This window comes from Corvus kubaryi, unplaced genomic scaffold (genome assembly GCF_017639235.1).
Source record: "Corvus kubaryi isolate FWS band 111438036 unplaced genomic scaffold, C.kubaryi_AGA036_p1.0 138, whole genome shotgun sequence".
NCBI classification, from domain to species: Eukaryota; Metazoa; Chordata; class Aves; order Passeriformes; family Corvidae; genus Corvus; species Corvus kubaryi.
The window spans coordinates 21,435,704-21,453,024 of record NW_024580672.1 but is presented as its reverse complement, the minus strand read 5'-3'; the positions used below and the strand labels follow the sequence as shown (position 1 = coordinate 21,453,024).

Sequence of the window (17,321 nt, the reverse complement as noted above, 5' to 3'; positions counted from 1 at the left end):
CCAAATCCAAGATGTCTCCTCCCCCTTCCACAGCTAATGATGGAATGGATGTCAATAAATAAACTGCATTAGGCTTTTTATACATAAACATTAATTCAAAGGTACTTAGGTGAGTAAGCAAGAATAGCAGAGAAAAACAGAAACATAAAACAATGCCAATTTGAGGAGGAATATCCAAAAATACTGACTCTTATAAAAAGACTTCACATTAATGTATTAGATTTTTGCCATTATAAACTTTAAACTTTTTATGACTTTAAAATTAGGTACATTGTATTTGTAAGCATTGGTTTCTTCTTTGCCAATAAAGAAAATGAAGACAGATTTTATCCAGTCCATTTATATGCTGAGTTCATTAAATTCTGAAGGAAAATGTAAAAGACAACTTGCATATTTTTAACTGATCAAACATATTAAAGCAAGTTTGGATAACATTTGCATCTGAATATGCTTAACCTCATTACTCATCTCCAAATGAATTCTTGGTGAAAAAATTACACAGCACTTGTTAAAAAAGGGTGTTTTGACTGGGGGTAGGAACCTGGAGTAGTTCAGCTTTGCCCAGTTGGGTTTAACTCTGCAATGGTGCCTTTTGAAATGCTCAGCAGGGGAAAGAAAATGCTCTATTGGGGGAAAAAAAAAGGTAATCATAGATGTTTAAGAGGCCTCTGTACGACTGTAATTTATGTATATCCACTTGTAATTCACAGGGAACGTTGGAATAGAAGGAAAAGTGAGGATTTGCTCCATCAGCAGGACATTCAACAGCCTGGTTTTCAGAGGGCAGGGTTAGATGGAATATTGGGAAGGAATTCATTCCTGTGAGGGGGGGAGTCACTGGCACAGGATGCCCAGGGAAGTTAACTAAATAATGATGGGTTATTTCTGTGTCACCACCTAAGTGCCAGATAATCATAACACAGATGCAATTCAGACATGTTATAGCCTCACTATTCAACCCATAAAAATCGTAATATCAGAGGGAAAAACCCCTCAAATGTCACTAAAGCTACAATCCTGGCACCAATCAAGTGACACATGTCTTAACTTGGCACATGACACAAGCAAATCAATGATAAAAATTGCTATTAAAGGTATCACACACACTTTTGATAGTCAGCTTCATTTTAGTGACTGTGCTGGGAAGGACACTCACCTGAAACCATGGACACATATAAAAGGCACAGCTACCATGCTCATATATATATATTATATATATAAATATATATTAACCTGTCAGGCAAAAATGTCACCATTTCAGATGGTTATGACCCTGAGTGATGGATTGGGTCATTTATCTTCATTTCTAGTGATACCCTGAAGAAATATAAAGCAGTGGATATATTTGAAGAGAGAGTTTTTCTACTAAAATTCAACTATTCCATCTTAGAAACCCGAAAGGAAAAATCAGTGTTTGTTTTATACACCTAAAAAACACCTGTCAGTGTCATGCATGTTTCTCCAAGCCAAGGGAAATTTCCAAAGCAAGAAACCTCTGTGGAAATAGGTGGCCACTTACCCTTATGAATGTTGGGAATCCCTGGCCATAGTATCCAACAGCAAAATAGTCTGGCTTCGGTCGTATCACTTTCACAATGTTTTCATAGAACTGGGCCTGTTTTCTCTGCAAAATAAACAGGAGGCATTTCTATGACCTGAGCTTTTAGGAGATTCCTCATATTTAAGGTGTGCATCTCTAATTTAAAGATGTTTTGTTCCCTTTTTTCTTCATCTTTCTATCAGGTTCATGGCAATATTTGAAATACCAGACTCTGCAGCCATTTTTCTACTCATCATGGTGAATCTGACTGTTCCCTAAGGAATATCTCAATTTTGATGGACCTCATCATGGTGAAACTCACTGTTCCATATCCAATATCTCCATTTTGATGGACCTCATCATGGTGAACCTCACTGTTCCATATCCAATATTTCACTTGCAATGAAGGTCTGGAATCTGCAAGGCAATCTTGAAATTCCAGTTGTGACACTTGGGATGCTGAAACACCGGAAGCATGAAGCCACACACAGCTCATCCCAGTGGTGCTGACTTGCCAGTTTTGGGCTGTTACATCTCATTACATTTTTCTACTGCTTCTCTTCCATATTTCCAACCATGAATTTGCATATGGAAAGCAGGCAGTTGAGAACTGCAGGAAAATGTAAATTTTGGAAAAAACGTACGCATGTCAGACGCCATCTGCTTTCGATGCCGAGCTCTTTATCTCTAATGATGAAATAATAGCAAATGAGCAGCTTCAGAAGATCTGTTCATTAACTTATTTTTAGTCTATTATTTCTGCAAAGAGAATGACTTTTGATCTGGGATGAGGTTTAGTGCTGCTCCCACGTGACATATAACAGTAAATGGCACCAAGACTACAAAGACCCAGATCTGCCGAATATTTCTCAGCTCATCTGGAGCAAAACTATTTTGTCATTTGTGAATTGTCTTAGAGGCTAATATTTAAAATTGCTTGAAGAAAAGAGACAAGAGGGAGAACGGAAAGAACAAAAAACTTGTAAATTTTATTTTGGGGAGAAAAAAAAGAGCTGTTCAGCAGCAGCAATAAGAAAAGCTGATGGCTTATGTGAGACCTGACTCATACGGGAATGTGGATTTTGATCTCTGTCTTGTGAGGGAAACGCACCCCAGGACTAATTCTGTGACATCTCATCTCCTGGCTGATGAATAAAGAGCAGATAAACTCAATTGTCTGATGTGAGGATTGGAAGTTGTGGGTCTCCCTTATTTGAAGAGGGAGAAAGTGCATCTTGGAGAAGCATCCAAGGCCAGGTTGGACAGGGCTTGGAGCAAGCTGGTCTATGGAAGGTGTCCCTGCCCATGGCAGGGGGTAGAACTGGATGAGCTTTAAGGTCCCTTCCAACACAAATCATTCAGTCATTCTGTGATCATTGGCTACAAATTCCAACTTCTCCCCCCAAAAGGATCCAACAGGATAATTAAAGAGTGGCTGCCTCTGTGACAAACCTGTTCATGTTCCCACATGCAAGCAAAAAGGAGATGAAAAATTAAAACTGAGGGACTCGGAGAGCAGCCACCTGCTGGTGAATAATCCTATCTGACACAAGGCAATCATTTCTCGCTGAGGAACAATCCTACCCTTTTCCTTTTATACTGAAATGAAGAATATTCTGTGCCCACCCCACCAGGAGGAGTAAGCTGGGGCTGTGTGGAGCTGAGTTCAACACCATGGGAATGCCCAGCTCAGACACACTGGGATAAAGAAACCAGATAAACAATTCAAAGAAATTCAGGAAAATGTACTCTTAGTGCAAAGGTAAAATGTAGCAAAAACCTGAAAGGTGAGAATTTTCAGAACCAAACTGGAATCACATCCCAACTGCTGTGGGAATGGCTGGGACCTGAGGAGGGACAGTGACAGCTGTCATTTGTATCTTTGGAAGAGAACAGGAGGAAAAAAAGGGTGCAGGGATAATGAATGGGTAACGTCAGGGCAAAAATAACTGACTGTAGACACGAATGCTTGGGGATTATTCATACCTAAAAAAAGAAATGTGAATATGGAAGGACACTTGAGAGAGAATGGAGATTTTTTTTTTCATGTTCCCATTTATATTTACATTCAAAATTTCCTTTTATACCCCAAATGAATGTTTTTCTTTCAGCTAAAAAAAAAAAATCAGTGTTTTTCAGGCACTCCAGTACTAGCCAGTTAACTGACATTGGTCCAGCAAAGCCAAGATGGGTATGTGTTTCTGCATTTTACTGTCATTGCTGTAGTATTTTTGATATAATTTTAAAAGCTTACAAATTCAACTCTGAAACAAATTATTGCAGTGTCTATGTCATTAAAAAAACCTACCAGCAGTTCACTGAGTTGTTCATAATCAAACATTTCATTTTCATACTGTTCTGCAAGTTCTTTACCCAAGGCAATGGCCTCTTCCCACATCTGTTGGAAAAAAAAAAATCACAAAACAACAACAAAGAAGCTGAATTACATACCTTGGTTAAACATCAACATTAGAATCAAATAAATCTGAATGAAGCAGCCAAATGCATTGTGTCACATGCCTGAAAACACTGAGCATCTGATGTGCCAAAGAGCTGTGCTGGAGTTATAAATGTCTCTATTAATGGAATCATGGAATTGTTTAGGCTGGAAAAGCCCTCCAAGTTCATCGAGTTCAACAACTCCCAGCACTGCCAAGGCCACACTGCCCCATGTCTCCAAGTGCCACATCCACATGGGATTTTAAATCCCTCCAGGGATGGGGACTCCATCACTGCAGCTGTGCCAGGGCTGGACAAACCTTTCCATGAAGGAATTGTCCTCAAACGTCCACCCTGAGCCTGCCCTGGCCCAGCCTGAGGCCGTTCCCTCTCCTCCTGTCCCTGTTCCCTGGGAGCAGAGCCCGACCCCCCCGGCTGCCCCCTCCTGTCAGGGACTTGTGCAGAGCCACAGGGTCCCCCCTGAGCCTCCTTTGCTCCAGCCTGAGCCCCTTTCCAGCTCCCTCAGCCGCTCCTGGGCCTCCAGCCCCTTCCCAGCTCCGTTCCCTGCCCTGGACACGCTCCAGCCCCTCATTTATCATTGAGGGGCCCAAAACCTAAAAGGGGCTGGAGGTGCCTCAGCAGTGCCAGTACAGAGGGACAATCCCTGCCCTGGTCCTGCTACCACACCATTTTTAACACAACCCAGGTGCCACCGGCCTTCTTGGCTTGATGGCACTCAAGGTGATCTGCTCCATGACCTTCCCTGGCACGAGATGCAAATTTACTGGATGCAAATCAAGTCAGATGATCAAACAGCTTCAGAAGTAAAATGATTCCTGCCAGCCCATCCAGTGATGTGCAAACACAGCCTGTCCACAAAGAAACCCAGGACCTAAGGCTTTGGAGCAAGGCTGGTGATTGATTATATTTCATAATCACCTCTCTCTCCCTCTAATATCTATAATCTGTATTAGACAGGACAGGCAATTTGCAGATATTGCTTTGAACAAATACTCATTATATTTCCATTGGTTCTTCTTCCTCTCGTTCCTCAACCATGAAATTCAGCAGCCGTCTCAAGTGACCCAAAGAAATTTAACAATATCCTTCAGCTCTTCAGAAGGCAACAATCTTAATGAGGAGCAGCAAGAATGGTTTTAAATGTGCATTTTTCATTTGTTTTTTCTACTCCAAAGAGAAAGAACCACTCAAACCCAAAAATATGCTGAAATTAGCACACCAGGCTATCTAAGATCAAACTTGATGATCTGCCTCTGCTGCTGAAATTTGGTTGGCATTGCTGACCTCACTTTCTTTTTAAAAATGAGATTCAGCATGAGTTAGAAATGAAGATTGTATTAGCCTTCATCTTAAATTTAAATCCTCTGGCCACACCACCTCATTCTCCTCTCAGCATCAGGCCACATGTTCCTTGCCCTGGTGGAACCCTGAAGGGATGTAGCAGCCAAGAGCAGGTGGATGAAGGAGGGCTGAGGGGGAGGGCTGAACACTGAATTCCCCATTTGTCCCCAAAAACATCCACCTTTGGGAACAGGGAGTTTGGGATGAAGCACCACAACTTCCAGTGATGGTGGGAGGTGTATGCTGGGGAGAGAACAGGAATGATGACCTGAGGAAACCTTCACAACAACTGATCCCTGTATCCATCCCATAAAAATCCCCCAATCCCATCTGCTTTAAAGCACTGTGCAAATAAAGAGGTATTTTACACCCCAAAAACCAGAAGCTCCCCAAACCACACAAATAACATTCCACACTCAAAGCCCCAAAATCAATGTCAGGTGAATTCCATTTGTCTTTTGATCTGCAAGTTGAAATTGCATTTCTCAGTATATCAGGAAATTAGGAAAAAAAAAGGCTATTAGAAAAATTCCTGGTTCTAGATGCTGGTTTAAAAAATAAGAATAAAACGTTAAGGATGAACCCTCAGCAAGCGGAACATGCCAACGCCACAAAAGCAAGATAGGTCGCACTGGTTCACTTTTCATCCCTGCTCCTCTTTGGAAACCAGGAGCCAATTTTCAAGTGGAGGGATGGACTGGAAGATTGGCAAACTGAGCAGGAATGGCTGGAGAGCAGCAGCCTGGACAGGCAGGGAGCTGCTGATGGTGCAGGAGATGAGGAACTGCACAGGGAAGAACAGTTACAGCAGATCGCAGGGAGAAAGGAGAGAGATTTCTGCCCTCGAAGTGAAGACAAAATAAGGGCTAAAAACTGCACTGTGGGGCTGAGCGAGGGGAAAGGAGCTTCTGAGTCCTGCAAAAACCAGCTGGGATGATGTTTGGACAAAGGGGTGACCTAATTTGAGCTAAAAAAGCCATGAATGCTCACAAGGAGCAGAACCTGGCTCTTCATTAACCTTTCCTTGCAGCTCCACGTGGTGTTCGACCCCTCCTCTTGATTTTCCTTATTTCTCCAACAAGGTTCAGAACGTTATTTATCTAGGGAAGAGGACTGGAATGAGCATGAGTTGCCTCGTGTTTGTAAAGTGCCTTGAAGGTGAAAAACGCATCAGAAGGACTAATTATAATCACGGTAATGAGGGATCACGTCTGCAGGAAATTACAAGGCAGCCTGAATGCTCTGACATGCAATTTTTGCAAATGGAAGGATCTGAATGTTTTTATCCATATTATGGATCTAATCTAGCATGATGATACAGAGCATGTTTTTATTTCTAAACAAAATTAACATGAATTTAAGAGTAAAGGCACAGTTGCAGAAAAAGGAGGACATTTTCACACAGTAAGTTGAGTTAATTTTGACTCAGAAGGGCAATATAGCATCAGTTTATAGGAACTGAACTAATATTCAGTTGCTTGTTAAGTCAGCAAGTGAAAGCTTTCAGAATCATTTAACCTTCCTTCATTCTGAGTGCCATTCTCTTCTGAACTTCGGTCATCCATAACTTCTGCATATTTTCATTTCAAAGACAACGGTGTGACCATCATTGTCCTGTTCCCTGTTTGTATGTTCCAGATTTAACCAGTCCCTCTTTAAAATGAGACTGGAAACAAATGGAAGCCTAAATCATTTCTGATTTGCATCAGCACTGTAAACAAGCTCTGTTGGTTCTTCCCACTGACTCCTGGATAAGCACAGACGTGTTCCCAAACCATGTCTGGGAATGCAAAGCACCAGGTGGGGAGATTTAGATGGGATATTGGGCAGGAATTGTTCCCTGGGAGGGTGGGCAGGCCCTGGCACAGGGTGCCCAGAGCAGCTGGGGCTGCCCCTGGATCCCTGGCAGTGTCCAAGGCCAGGCTTGGAGGAACCTGGTCTATGACAGATGCCCTTGCTTGTGACAGAGGGTGGGACCAGGTGACCTTTAAAGGTCCTTTCCAAGCCAAACCATTCAGTGATTCTAAAAGCAGACACACTCTGCCTACACATCACTGCCTATAGGTAGCACAGCACTGCCACTGATTAAAGAACAACTTCAGCAGAATGAAATCTCCTTTGATCTTTTTTTTCACCTTCCCACCCTTGTCTGTTGACACCATAAACACACGGGAGCAGAGGCTGCTTCCACTGCACCTCCTCTAGCCTGAACAAAGCCTTTATATGTTACTGAATATTAATATTAATAATGGATTCTGTAAATGTTCCAGAGCCTGAAAAATGAATCCTCAAATTAAATGTGATCCAGATTTAGTTCATGTACAACACACACCCAGTCATCACATAATCCTTGTGTGCTTCTTAAGCAAGGATGTGGAGATGAACAGGAGAAAACCAGACCATGGAATCAGGGAATCCCAGAATGGTTTGGATGGAAGGGACCTCAAATCCCATCCAGTGCCACCCCTGCCATGGGCAGGGACACCTCCCACTGTCCCAGGCTGCTCCAAGCCCCAGTGTCCAGCCTGGCCTTGGGCACTGCCAGGGATCCAGGGGCAGCCCCAGCTGCTCTGGGCACCCTGTGCCAGGGCCTGCCCACCCTCCCAGGGAACAATTCCTGCCCAATCTCCCATCCATCCCTGCCCTCTGGCACTGGGAAGCCATTCCCTGTGTCCTGGCTCTCCAGCCCTTGTCCCAGGTCCCTCTCCAGCTCTCTTGGAGCCCCTTTAGGCACTGGAAGGGGCTCTAAGATCTCTCTGGATCCTTCTCCAGGTTGAACAATCCCAATTCTATCAGCAGAGCAGCTTCAGATATTAAGAACAACATTTGTTTCTGGCTTAAATTATTGGAATTCCTTTAAAGTTTCTTTAAAAGTCAGTTTACAGGCTACCCTGCTGACATTTTGTCACATTATTTTTAATGGAACACTTTCAGGCACTTTTTCTACTGTACTGCAAATGCATGATAAAAAAGGGATAAAGGGGAAAAGATTCTTTCCATTTTTGCCAGTCTCTAACTTGGTCCCTCTCCAGCCAAGAGCTCTGTCTCAGGGAAGAGCATCCACTTTCTTTTTCTACTGCCTCTTAAAAATCTCACTCTGCTCCAACATCTCTGTTTGGAAATCCCAACTGTCCTGTTCAGTTCTTCAGTGGAACAATGAGAAGCTGCATTATGGAACTCAATTTCTCCAGTGGAGAGTGCCCTGAACTCCAGAGGTCCAGGAGTCCAGAGAATCACTAAAGTTGGAAAAGACTTCTAAGATCATCAACCATCACCTTGTTAAACACTAAATCCTGACCTCAAGTGCCACATCCACACATTTTTTGAACAATTCCAGAGAAGGGGACTGCACCACTGCCCTGGGCAGCCTGATCCTCTGCCTGCCAACCCTTTCCATGAGGAAACACTTCCTAATATCCAACCAAAACCTCCTCTGGAGCAACCTGAGGCTGTTTCCTGAACCTGGCTTTTCCCTTGTGCAGCTGCACCGTGACACCTCCAACATCACGGAAAACCAACCCAAAGCTGGAGATTTTTCTGCCATCCTTAGAGAAACAGGGGCTGTGTGCCTCACATCCCTGCACAACCCTCTGAAAAATTCAGCTGTTTGCTCCAGAGCCAATTTATTCAGGTGAGGACAGCACGGCTGTGGCCCAGGATCCTGATAAATGAAATCTATATTCTTGAAGGTCACTAACTCCCAATCTGCTGCCTCGCAGATTTCCTGCCTTGGAAGCTTTCCCAGCTTTGCCCAGGACATGGCAAGTCTGCTGGAGAAATGAGTCGTACAGGGAGCTACAACACAGGATTTGTACGAGGTACAACTCATTAATGGGAGAAACAATTTATCTGGAGAGGGTACCAGGGAGAGAGGCTGCTGATACTGGAAGGAAAATGCTTCTTTTATACTCTAGGTGTAGGAAAAATGTGCAGAGCCTAAATTTAGTTGTGTAGACATGAGATGCAAATTGTTACAGGCAAGATTTTGGAGATGCAGGAGATCTTTTTTAGGGAACACCCAGCCATTTAATTTATTTTTCAAGCTGGATTGCTTGTTGGCCAGAAAGAGCTACAGCATCCAATTTAGTTTTTGAGGTTAATAGCAGCAAAGGAGGATCTCAGGGTATTTCTGAGCTCCTGCAGAGTTAATGGTCAGGAGCAGTGAAATAGTCTGGGGTAAGAATATTATGGTGCCATATTCTGACGTGTGAGGGACTTTCTAAGCTGGCTAAATTTCAGGTAGTGGTAATTAACCAACATGAAGGCTTAGTATTTGAAATAAAATGCTAAAACTCAGCACTTCTCTATTGGTAGCCCTGCATCCAAGATAGAGCCAGGCTGGAAAGCCTTTAAACAAATAAATATATTCCTTTGGAACAGACTCTGTATCCTCCCTCTCCCAAGACTCTCTGTCCTTCCCAGCTCTCAGGACACACTCCAGGGCTGAGCTGGCCACGAGCCTCACACAGATTTTTGGCAGACAGGTGAATTTCACCACTCTCTTGTTAAGATGGAAGAAAAAAAGCCATTTGATGTCATCCCATGAGCCAGAAAAAAAGGCCTTTTAAGCCAAAGCATGGCATTTGCTGTGTAATTTCAGATATTTTTTGTTCTGTGGCTGCTGTAAAGCAGTAAAAGCTTTTTTCTGGAGGAGGAGGGGAAAAAGGAGGAGCAGAAATAAATGAGCAGTGTGCATTTATTTCCTCTTTTCTCCTTGGGACCAACACTTTCAATTTATGGAGAGCAGAGGGAAACCTGTCCTGATTTATGGGCAGCAGCATCCCCAGCAAACCTGAGCCTGTTGGTGTTCCCACATCTTCCTGGGCAGGAATAGGAACAGGGCAGGAAGCTGCTGCTTCCCTCGTGGCTCCAGAGACCACACAAACCTGGTTTAAACAGCACCTTACCTTTGCCAAGGAGCATTCCTTGGCTTCAGGAGTTCATTAACATTGACTTCCCTCAACTGCTTCCCACAGGAAAAATGTCACCTCTTCCCTCATCCCTTTACTCCCGTCACTGTTTTCCCTTCTCGCCTTGGGATATTCCAACCCAACAGCTTCCAGTGAAGTCCCTGGATTAAGGGCTGTTGGAAATCACAAAGCTTCAGGAAAACACAGAGAGAGCAAACACTTGAGAGCAGTTCAAAGGATGGGTCAGACTGCTGGGATAAGCCTGAGGATAAGGATTTGAAGGGCAAAAGCCAAGAGAGATGGAGGGGAGACTGGTAAGTGCAGAGCAGTGAGGAAGAATAATCTAGGAGAGGAAAGGATGCCCATACCAGGGAAACAGCTTTCCTCTTGGAAAGAAGGAGCTTAGAAAAGGAATGAAGAGCACAACTAGCCAGGAATCAAATCCATAAAGTAGAACAACTGCAAAATGCAAAAGGTGTTTCTCAAAAATGCTTCTTCACTAAAGGTGAAAGTTGTACCTCAGCTTTACAAAAGGTTGGTTTAAGGACCAAAAGTCAAATACAGGCAAAAAAAGCAAACTTCCTGAGAACAGCAGATTAAGAATAGAAATCAAAATGAGGGATCTTAAATGGATCTTGACCTACAAGTACCAGGGATACTCATGGTGAGGGCCAGCACTTTGTTCTCAGCCCACATGAGGTGCCACACTCCTGCCTGCAGGGCAAGTCCACTCTCCCTTTTACTCTCTTACAAATCTCTCAGGCACTTCTGGGCCAGAAGTGAGACGTTCACTCCATTCCAGCCTGTGTATGGAGGATGAAATCTAAATTCACCTCCCCATGAATGCCAATAGTTAAGGGACAAGCCTCATGGTTGGTTTTAATAGACAAGTGCACCGTGCCTTCCCCTGGGAAATTACTCTGCCAAGAGAAAGGGATCATGATTTTTGAGAGGCTGAACTACACAAGCCTTTAAAAAGCAAAAAGCCAATGTTTTAAACCCAGTTTTAGGAAATCCCTCTCCTCCGTTTCTTCTACATAATGTTTCTGACCCCCACATGTCCCTCCCTTCCCAAATCCAGTTTCCCATCAGGCAGGTTGGGGTGGGAGAGGCACAGGCTCACAACTTTCAGACCAAACTCCTGAGCTTCTGTAAAAGCCTGGAAGTGGCTCTGCAGCTGTCCAGGGGGTGGGGATCTTCTTTTGGCACCTGTTGTTGGCTTTATGGGAAGGGAAATCAAACAAGTGGGATCAAGCTGGAGTGAACTGCCAGGCAGGGACCCAGCTGGGTGGTCACGGCCCAAAAAAGAGGAATTGGTTTGTGCAGGGGTTCAGTGTCCCAAAAATGCACAGCAAAGGCTGTTTCAGGTGTTACTGACCAGGGAGTTAAAGCAGCTGCTGGGCTATGTTTGCAAACTGCACAAGAACATGCAAGAAGTTGATTTAACTTAATGTCAGAACATCCCAAATGAGAGGATTACCTTCAATCTACACTGGAAACCTCCACTTGGAGCTTCCTGACATTTGCAAATTCACCTAAAATGAATATTCCCAGTGTATATTGATTTTTTTATTTCCCTTTTCACGGAGCAATATGAAAAATTATCACCAGCTTGAGTGACCAGAAAATGAGAGAAGGAATGTCTGTAAGCAGAAAAGAGAACTTTGGAAATTAATCACCTCCTCACACACACACACACAAAAATCACACAGGACTCCTGGGATTTGAGTTCTGCAGAGAACTGGTGCTCAGCAGAACAATTCCCAGTGCCTGGATACCCTAAAGGACTAACAGGAAGCCCATAAAGCAACAAAATAAAACCAGGCAACTTCTGATTTTCCTTCCAGACAGGAATGTAAGATTAAAATAAGCTTTTAAATCATTTGTGACCCTCATTCAAATGAGATTCTCCTCATTGACTCAGGACAAGCTTTTTGGGCAGCAGGAACCAGTTCTGTCCCCAAGTCACCTCCACCAGCCCCAGCCCCAAACAGCCACTTGTTCATCACTCCAGAATTATATTTTTACAACTTTCATCCCGGTCTAGAACTGCAACTTTTAGCATCACTCACTAACAACTTTTAAACATTGCATTAAGGTAAGTGATAAAGTTTAACTTTTCAGGCAAAGTTTCTAACAAAATGATAGAAATGATTCTTCCTATCAAAGTGATTCTAGTATTTTAGTCTGATTCTGCTAAAAACTCACCTGGAAAGGATGGGCTGGCTGGATAATATTCTAGTCCTAGCAGGAAACACCATTCCTGTTCACCCTACAGAGATCACTGTTAAACCCCAAGTTTACTTCTCTGAAATGTTCTGACAAAGAGATTCCTGCTTCTGTACTTGAATTTCGTGCTTGGAATATCCAAACACTGATCCATCCCTGTCTCCCACGTTAACCCCCTTCCTCTCCAACACCAAGCACTGCCAAATGCAAATTCCTGCTGCATTAAACGATGCAATTGCGATGAAATATCCTCATCCCAGGATATTTATGATATGAACCACAGACATCCAGGCCCTGAGGGATTATTTTTGTGTACACAAGGCAAAACAAGGGGAGCTGAAGGATTCCATTAGCTCTTGTAACTGCCAGAAAGAGTCCTCCAAATTACAGGCATCACTTTATTATTTACTCCATGGTACCACATACCCATATATTTACCCTTAACACAGCAGTTATAAATGTACCAGTGATTTCTTTTGACTGTTTTTTTGGTGGTATCATTACCTGTAAGTGCTTCCTGAAGGTCACTGGATGCAAACTATGTTTACTATTAAATTTATAAGTTCGAGAGAAAAGCAATGAAATACATTTGCACTTTTTTTCTTCCCTTTTTACCTTGCCCTTGTCAAAGTAATGGATAATTTCTTGATAGAGCTGATCTTTCAGCTGTCCTTGAGTAGCAGCTTGGTATCCATCCCGCTGGGTAAGATGGGCTGCACATGCTTCTTCTGACCACTAAATCACACAAAAAAAAGGGGAAAAGTGAAAGCAAATCCAAAGTTTTGAGTTCTGAAGCTAAATAAAAGAGAGGGGTTTTATTTAAAGAAGTGGTACTGCAGTTAATGCACCAATGAAGGGTTTTCTCACAGTTGTGCCCTTTGCTTCCTTGGGCACAAGGATCATTTATTTGGATGCTGTAATTGGAGGCTAATTACATCTATCAGCTGGAAGGGAGCTTCTGGAGGTGGCTGCCCCTCCTTGGTGAGTTTGATGAGAGCGACCTTGGCCTGCTGATGGGTACAACCCACTGGGGACACAAGGAACACTTCACTTTATGTGAGAGAAGCCTTGGAGCCCAGACACATCAGCACAAAGGAAAGGGCTGCAGGCAGGGAAATGAGATGGCTCCAACTCGCTGAGAATCTCTGGAGGCAGGGAAAGCACAATTAACTTTATTCAGCCTGTCTGTAATTAGCAGCTCTGGCTCCTCCAGCAAGCGACTGATGGATCAAGGGAAAGCTGTCAACAGAATCATGGAATGGTTTGGGTTGGAAAAGACCTTCAAGGTCATCCCATTCCATCCCCTGCCATGGGCAGGGACACCTTCCACTAGCCCAGGGTGCTCCAAACCCCATCCAGCCTGGCCTTGGACACTTCCAGGGATCCAGGGGCAGCCACAGCTTCTCTGGGCAACTCCCAGATTCATTTCCAGAATTACTGTTATTTTACCTCCTATATATTATTAAATTGCACCCAATCACTTCTTAATTTGGCCAGAATGTTTGTGTTTGGGTCATGCAGACACCTCTGACAGCTCTGTCCTGAGCTCTGTTTCTGAGCAGCACAAACCTGCTGGAGCCTGCAGTGTGATGGCATTTTTTTCAGCATGCTAAGAGCCACTATCTTCTGTTAGTTTTGAACACCTCCATTTTGACAGAAAGGGTTGAAAACACAACAAAAGTCTCCTTTCTTGAGTGTGCTTCATCAGCTTGCAGTAATTTGGCCTCTCTCTCCCCACAGACAGAGTCTTCTTGCAAATTTAAAGGTGAAATTCTCACGTGCTCTCAGTCTTGCCCTCAATGTGATCCCATTAAAATCAGGGGGATGAAGTATCTGCCAGTGATGAGTGTCATTGAAAATCCTGTCCTGAGGCTTGACAGAAAAACTCAATTGCTCAGTTACACACCCAAATTATTGCTGCTCCTCAGGCAACACTGAACTCCTCCCTCCACCAAGGGCTGCAGGAGCAGGCACTGAGATAGAGACTGATACACCTTTACAATAAACTAATTCCAGCCCATAATGAAATTACACTTATAAACAAATGTCCACTCAGGAAAGAAAACCTGTGACAAACCCTACCCTGGCATTTGCTGTGTCTATGGATTTGCATTAGAAGGAAAGAAAAATGCGTATTTCTTCCCATGAAGTTCTTCCATGGAATGCAAAGAAGTACATTAAGTGAGACTCTCACCTGCTCGCTGAACACATTCTCTAAGAAAAGCCACAACTGGCTCAACTCTAATTTGAGGTTACAGAAAGTAAAATGTCTAACAAGTCCAAGCCATGCCAGGTGAAAGTCTGAATATCATTTTATGGAATGGCTTGTTCCATCATTTATTCAGAAAACACAGCCCCCATGGAAGGGAATGAATCCTTCATCCCATCTAAAAGGTTTATCCATGTGAAGTGGGCACAACTCACAGTTTGCTTTTGCACTGCAGATGAATCTTTGAGATGTTTCCTTGTGTAACAACCCTCTGATTATTTTAAAATACAGTAAATATATTTCAGAGTGTCTTCATTTAAATTGCACATGTACACTCTGCATCACATTTAGTCTTATTATGGCTTGGATGCAGCTTCCTCAGCTTTGAGGTACAAATAACTCTCAGTGCATCCATCAGAAGATCTCATTTAACACCTTCCCCTTTTCAACTTTTCAAAACAGATATTTTACCCTCGCACTTTGCTGGGGATTGCTTAAATTAAAGCCAGGATTGCTAAGAACAGTTGGCTGCTTCGGATGAGATCCATCTCCTTGATGAAGAGGGGCACCATGGGCCCAGCAGGTTGCAGTAACAGAATCCCAGGCTGGTTTGGGTGGGAAGGAACCCTAAAACCCATCTTGTCCCATCCCTTGCCACAGGAAGGGAAACTTTCCCTGGATCAGGAGGCTGCAACACCCTTGGCACGAGCAGGAGATGAAGGGGAAAATGAAATTCTCAATTATTCTGTCCCTGACTCTCTGCCCTGGGGGGTCCTGTCCTTGAGGGGAGTGGAAAGAGATCCAGCACTCCTTGAGGGAGAAAGATTTCACTGCAGGTTGTGAAATGTGAGGAAGACAAGCAGGACTAAAGCCAACTCTTCCAGAACTTCTAATTCTGATCACACTGAGATTTTTGCTTTTCCCATTAACTGCTTTTTAAATGTAAAACATAAACCATAAAAACAGGAATTCAGTGATGACTCAGATGTATTAAATGCAATTTCATGACACAAGTGTCTGCTGGCAAGAGCAGCATCTTCCTAAATGCTAGCCAGGAGAGCAAAGTGGGTACCTGCTCCCACATTTGTGACACAAGCACGTAAAAAAGCTGCATGTCAGAGACAACATCTTCTCTCCAGAACGTTTTCAGGGAATTAATGCTTCTGAAATACAGCTTCACTCCATTTCTGGCTGGCAGTGGATAGTGTTAACCACTCAAATGCTTTACTTCAGGCACTTTCTGCACTTTCTGCAGATAACATGTTATTTGTGCATATTGCAGGCTACCCCAAACATTCCTTGAAGAGCAGCAATATTGTTGTGCCTCTTTAAAGGTGCTCTAAGCTGGGTAACACTGCACTAAAATGACATGCACCTTTTAAAAGCATGAACTTGGAGAGAAGGCCATCTGAACCTCTCTACAGTTTTCTGAAATCCAAACTGAATCTACTCCAGACACCCAAGAGCACTCGAGAATGGGCTCCAGCACTCCTTGGCACAAAGATCTGTGAAGAGCTGATTTACTAAAACATCTGGTTTGAGGCTTTCACATATTGCACAATGTGGATATTCGCAATTTGGATTTTGCAGTGCTGACTTGACCACATTCCCTTCATATCAGGTCAAGATCCACCTCTGCCACCCACTGAAGTGCTGCTTTCCTTCGCGTATGAATTCCATGTGCAAAAAGAACCCAGCACAGAGCTGTTAGCCCGAAGTGCAGCTGCTCTGAGTGGCAAACACCCCCCTGGCTGGCTGCTGCTGGGATTTCCCCAACTCAGGATGTGTTTTGGGGTTTACCTTGAGGAGCTTTGCGTGCAGGAGTAAGGTGTAGGCAGCCTCTGTGTAGTTATCACACTCCTTGTGCAGGTCACACAGCTTGTACAGATACCTGCCAGCGACAGAAACAGTGGCTCTTAAAAAGAGTGGGGTTAGGATGCTACTCAGCCATTTCTTTTGAAGATTACAAGGGTTCAAGTCTATCTTCAAACAAGTAAATATTTGTGGGATTGGTTAAAGTTCACATTTCTGTGTGCAGCCAACCTTTAGGACCATTTGCATTTCCGCTGTGTCGTTCTCAAAGGACGCTCAGAAAATCATGGGATCATTAAGGTCGGAAAAGACCTCTGAGATCATCGGGCGCAATCTTTGACTGAACACCAGATGGATGACTTGTGATGAGTAAAATACCCAATGCTGCTTTTGTGCAAGACAGAGCACTCTTACAGTTCAGCTATGGGGACAGAAGTAAATTTCCTTCTTTAACTCCACTATCATTGCACCTCTGGAAGGGGATTCTCTTCTGGGTTTTCTTTGATGATTTTTTTACTGACCATTTAAAAAAATCCCCACAAAACTATTAAAAATTCTATTTTGAAAAAGCCAGTGAAAATACTTTCATGTTTGATGTTAATTATAAGTTCGTTGACAGAAATTGGAGAGAATTTGGATGGGGGTTTGACCGTGAGAGGCAATTTGTCTTTACAGAGATGCTGAGCAGGGAGACCTAAATAATAATAAATAACTCCATGTGTTTGTCCACAATTTTCTTTTTGCAAGCTTCTAACAGACCAATTAAAACCATTTAAACGACAGGAAGAGAGTTCACAAGTGAAAATTCTTCCAAAAAGAT

At 43.3% G+C, this 17,321-nt stretch overlaps 1 protein-coding gene across 1 annotated transcript in view; it reads right to left on the bottom strand.

Moving 5' to 3' along the window:
• Positions 1 to 17,321, bottom strand: part of LOC121660292 (dedicator of cytokinesis protein 1) — a 75,106-nt gene that overhangs the window by 37,101 nt on the left and 20,684 nt on the right. The window contains exons 8-11 of the mRNA XM_042019569.1: positions 16,490 to 16,580; positions 13,096 to 13,215; positions 3,849 to 3,938; positions 1,520 to 1,624 (exon numbers count right to left, since the gene is read on the bottom strand). Of these exons, the coding sequence (XP_041875503.1) occupies positions 1,520 to 1,624; positions 3,849 to 3,938; positions 13,096 to 13,215; positions 16,490 to 16,580 (406 nt within the window). The remainder of the gene's footprint in view (positions 1 to 1,519; positions 1,625 to 3,848; positions 3,939 to 13,095; positions 13,216 to 16,489; positions 16,581 to 17,321) is intronic.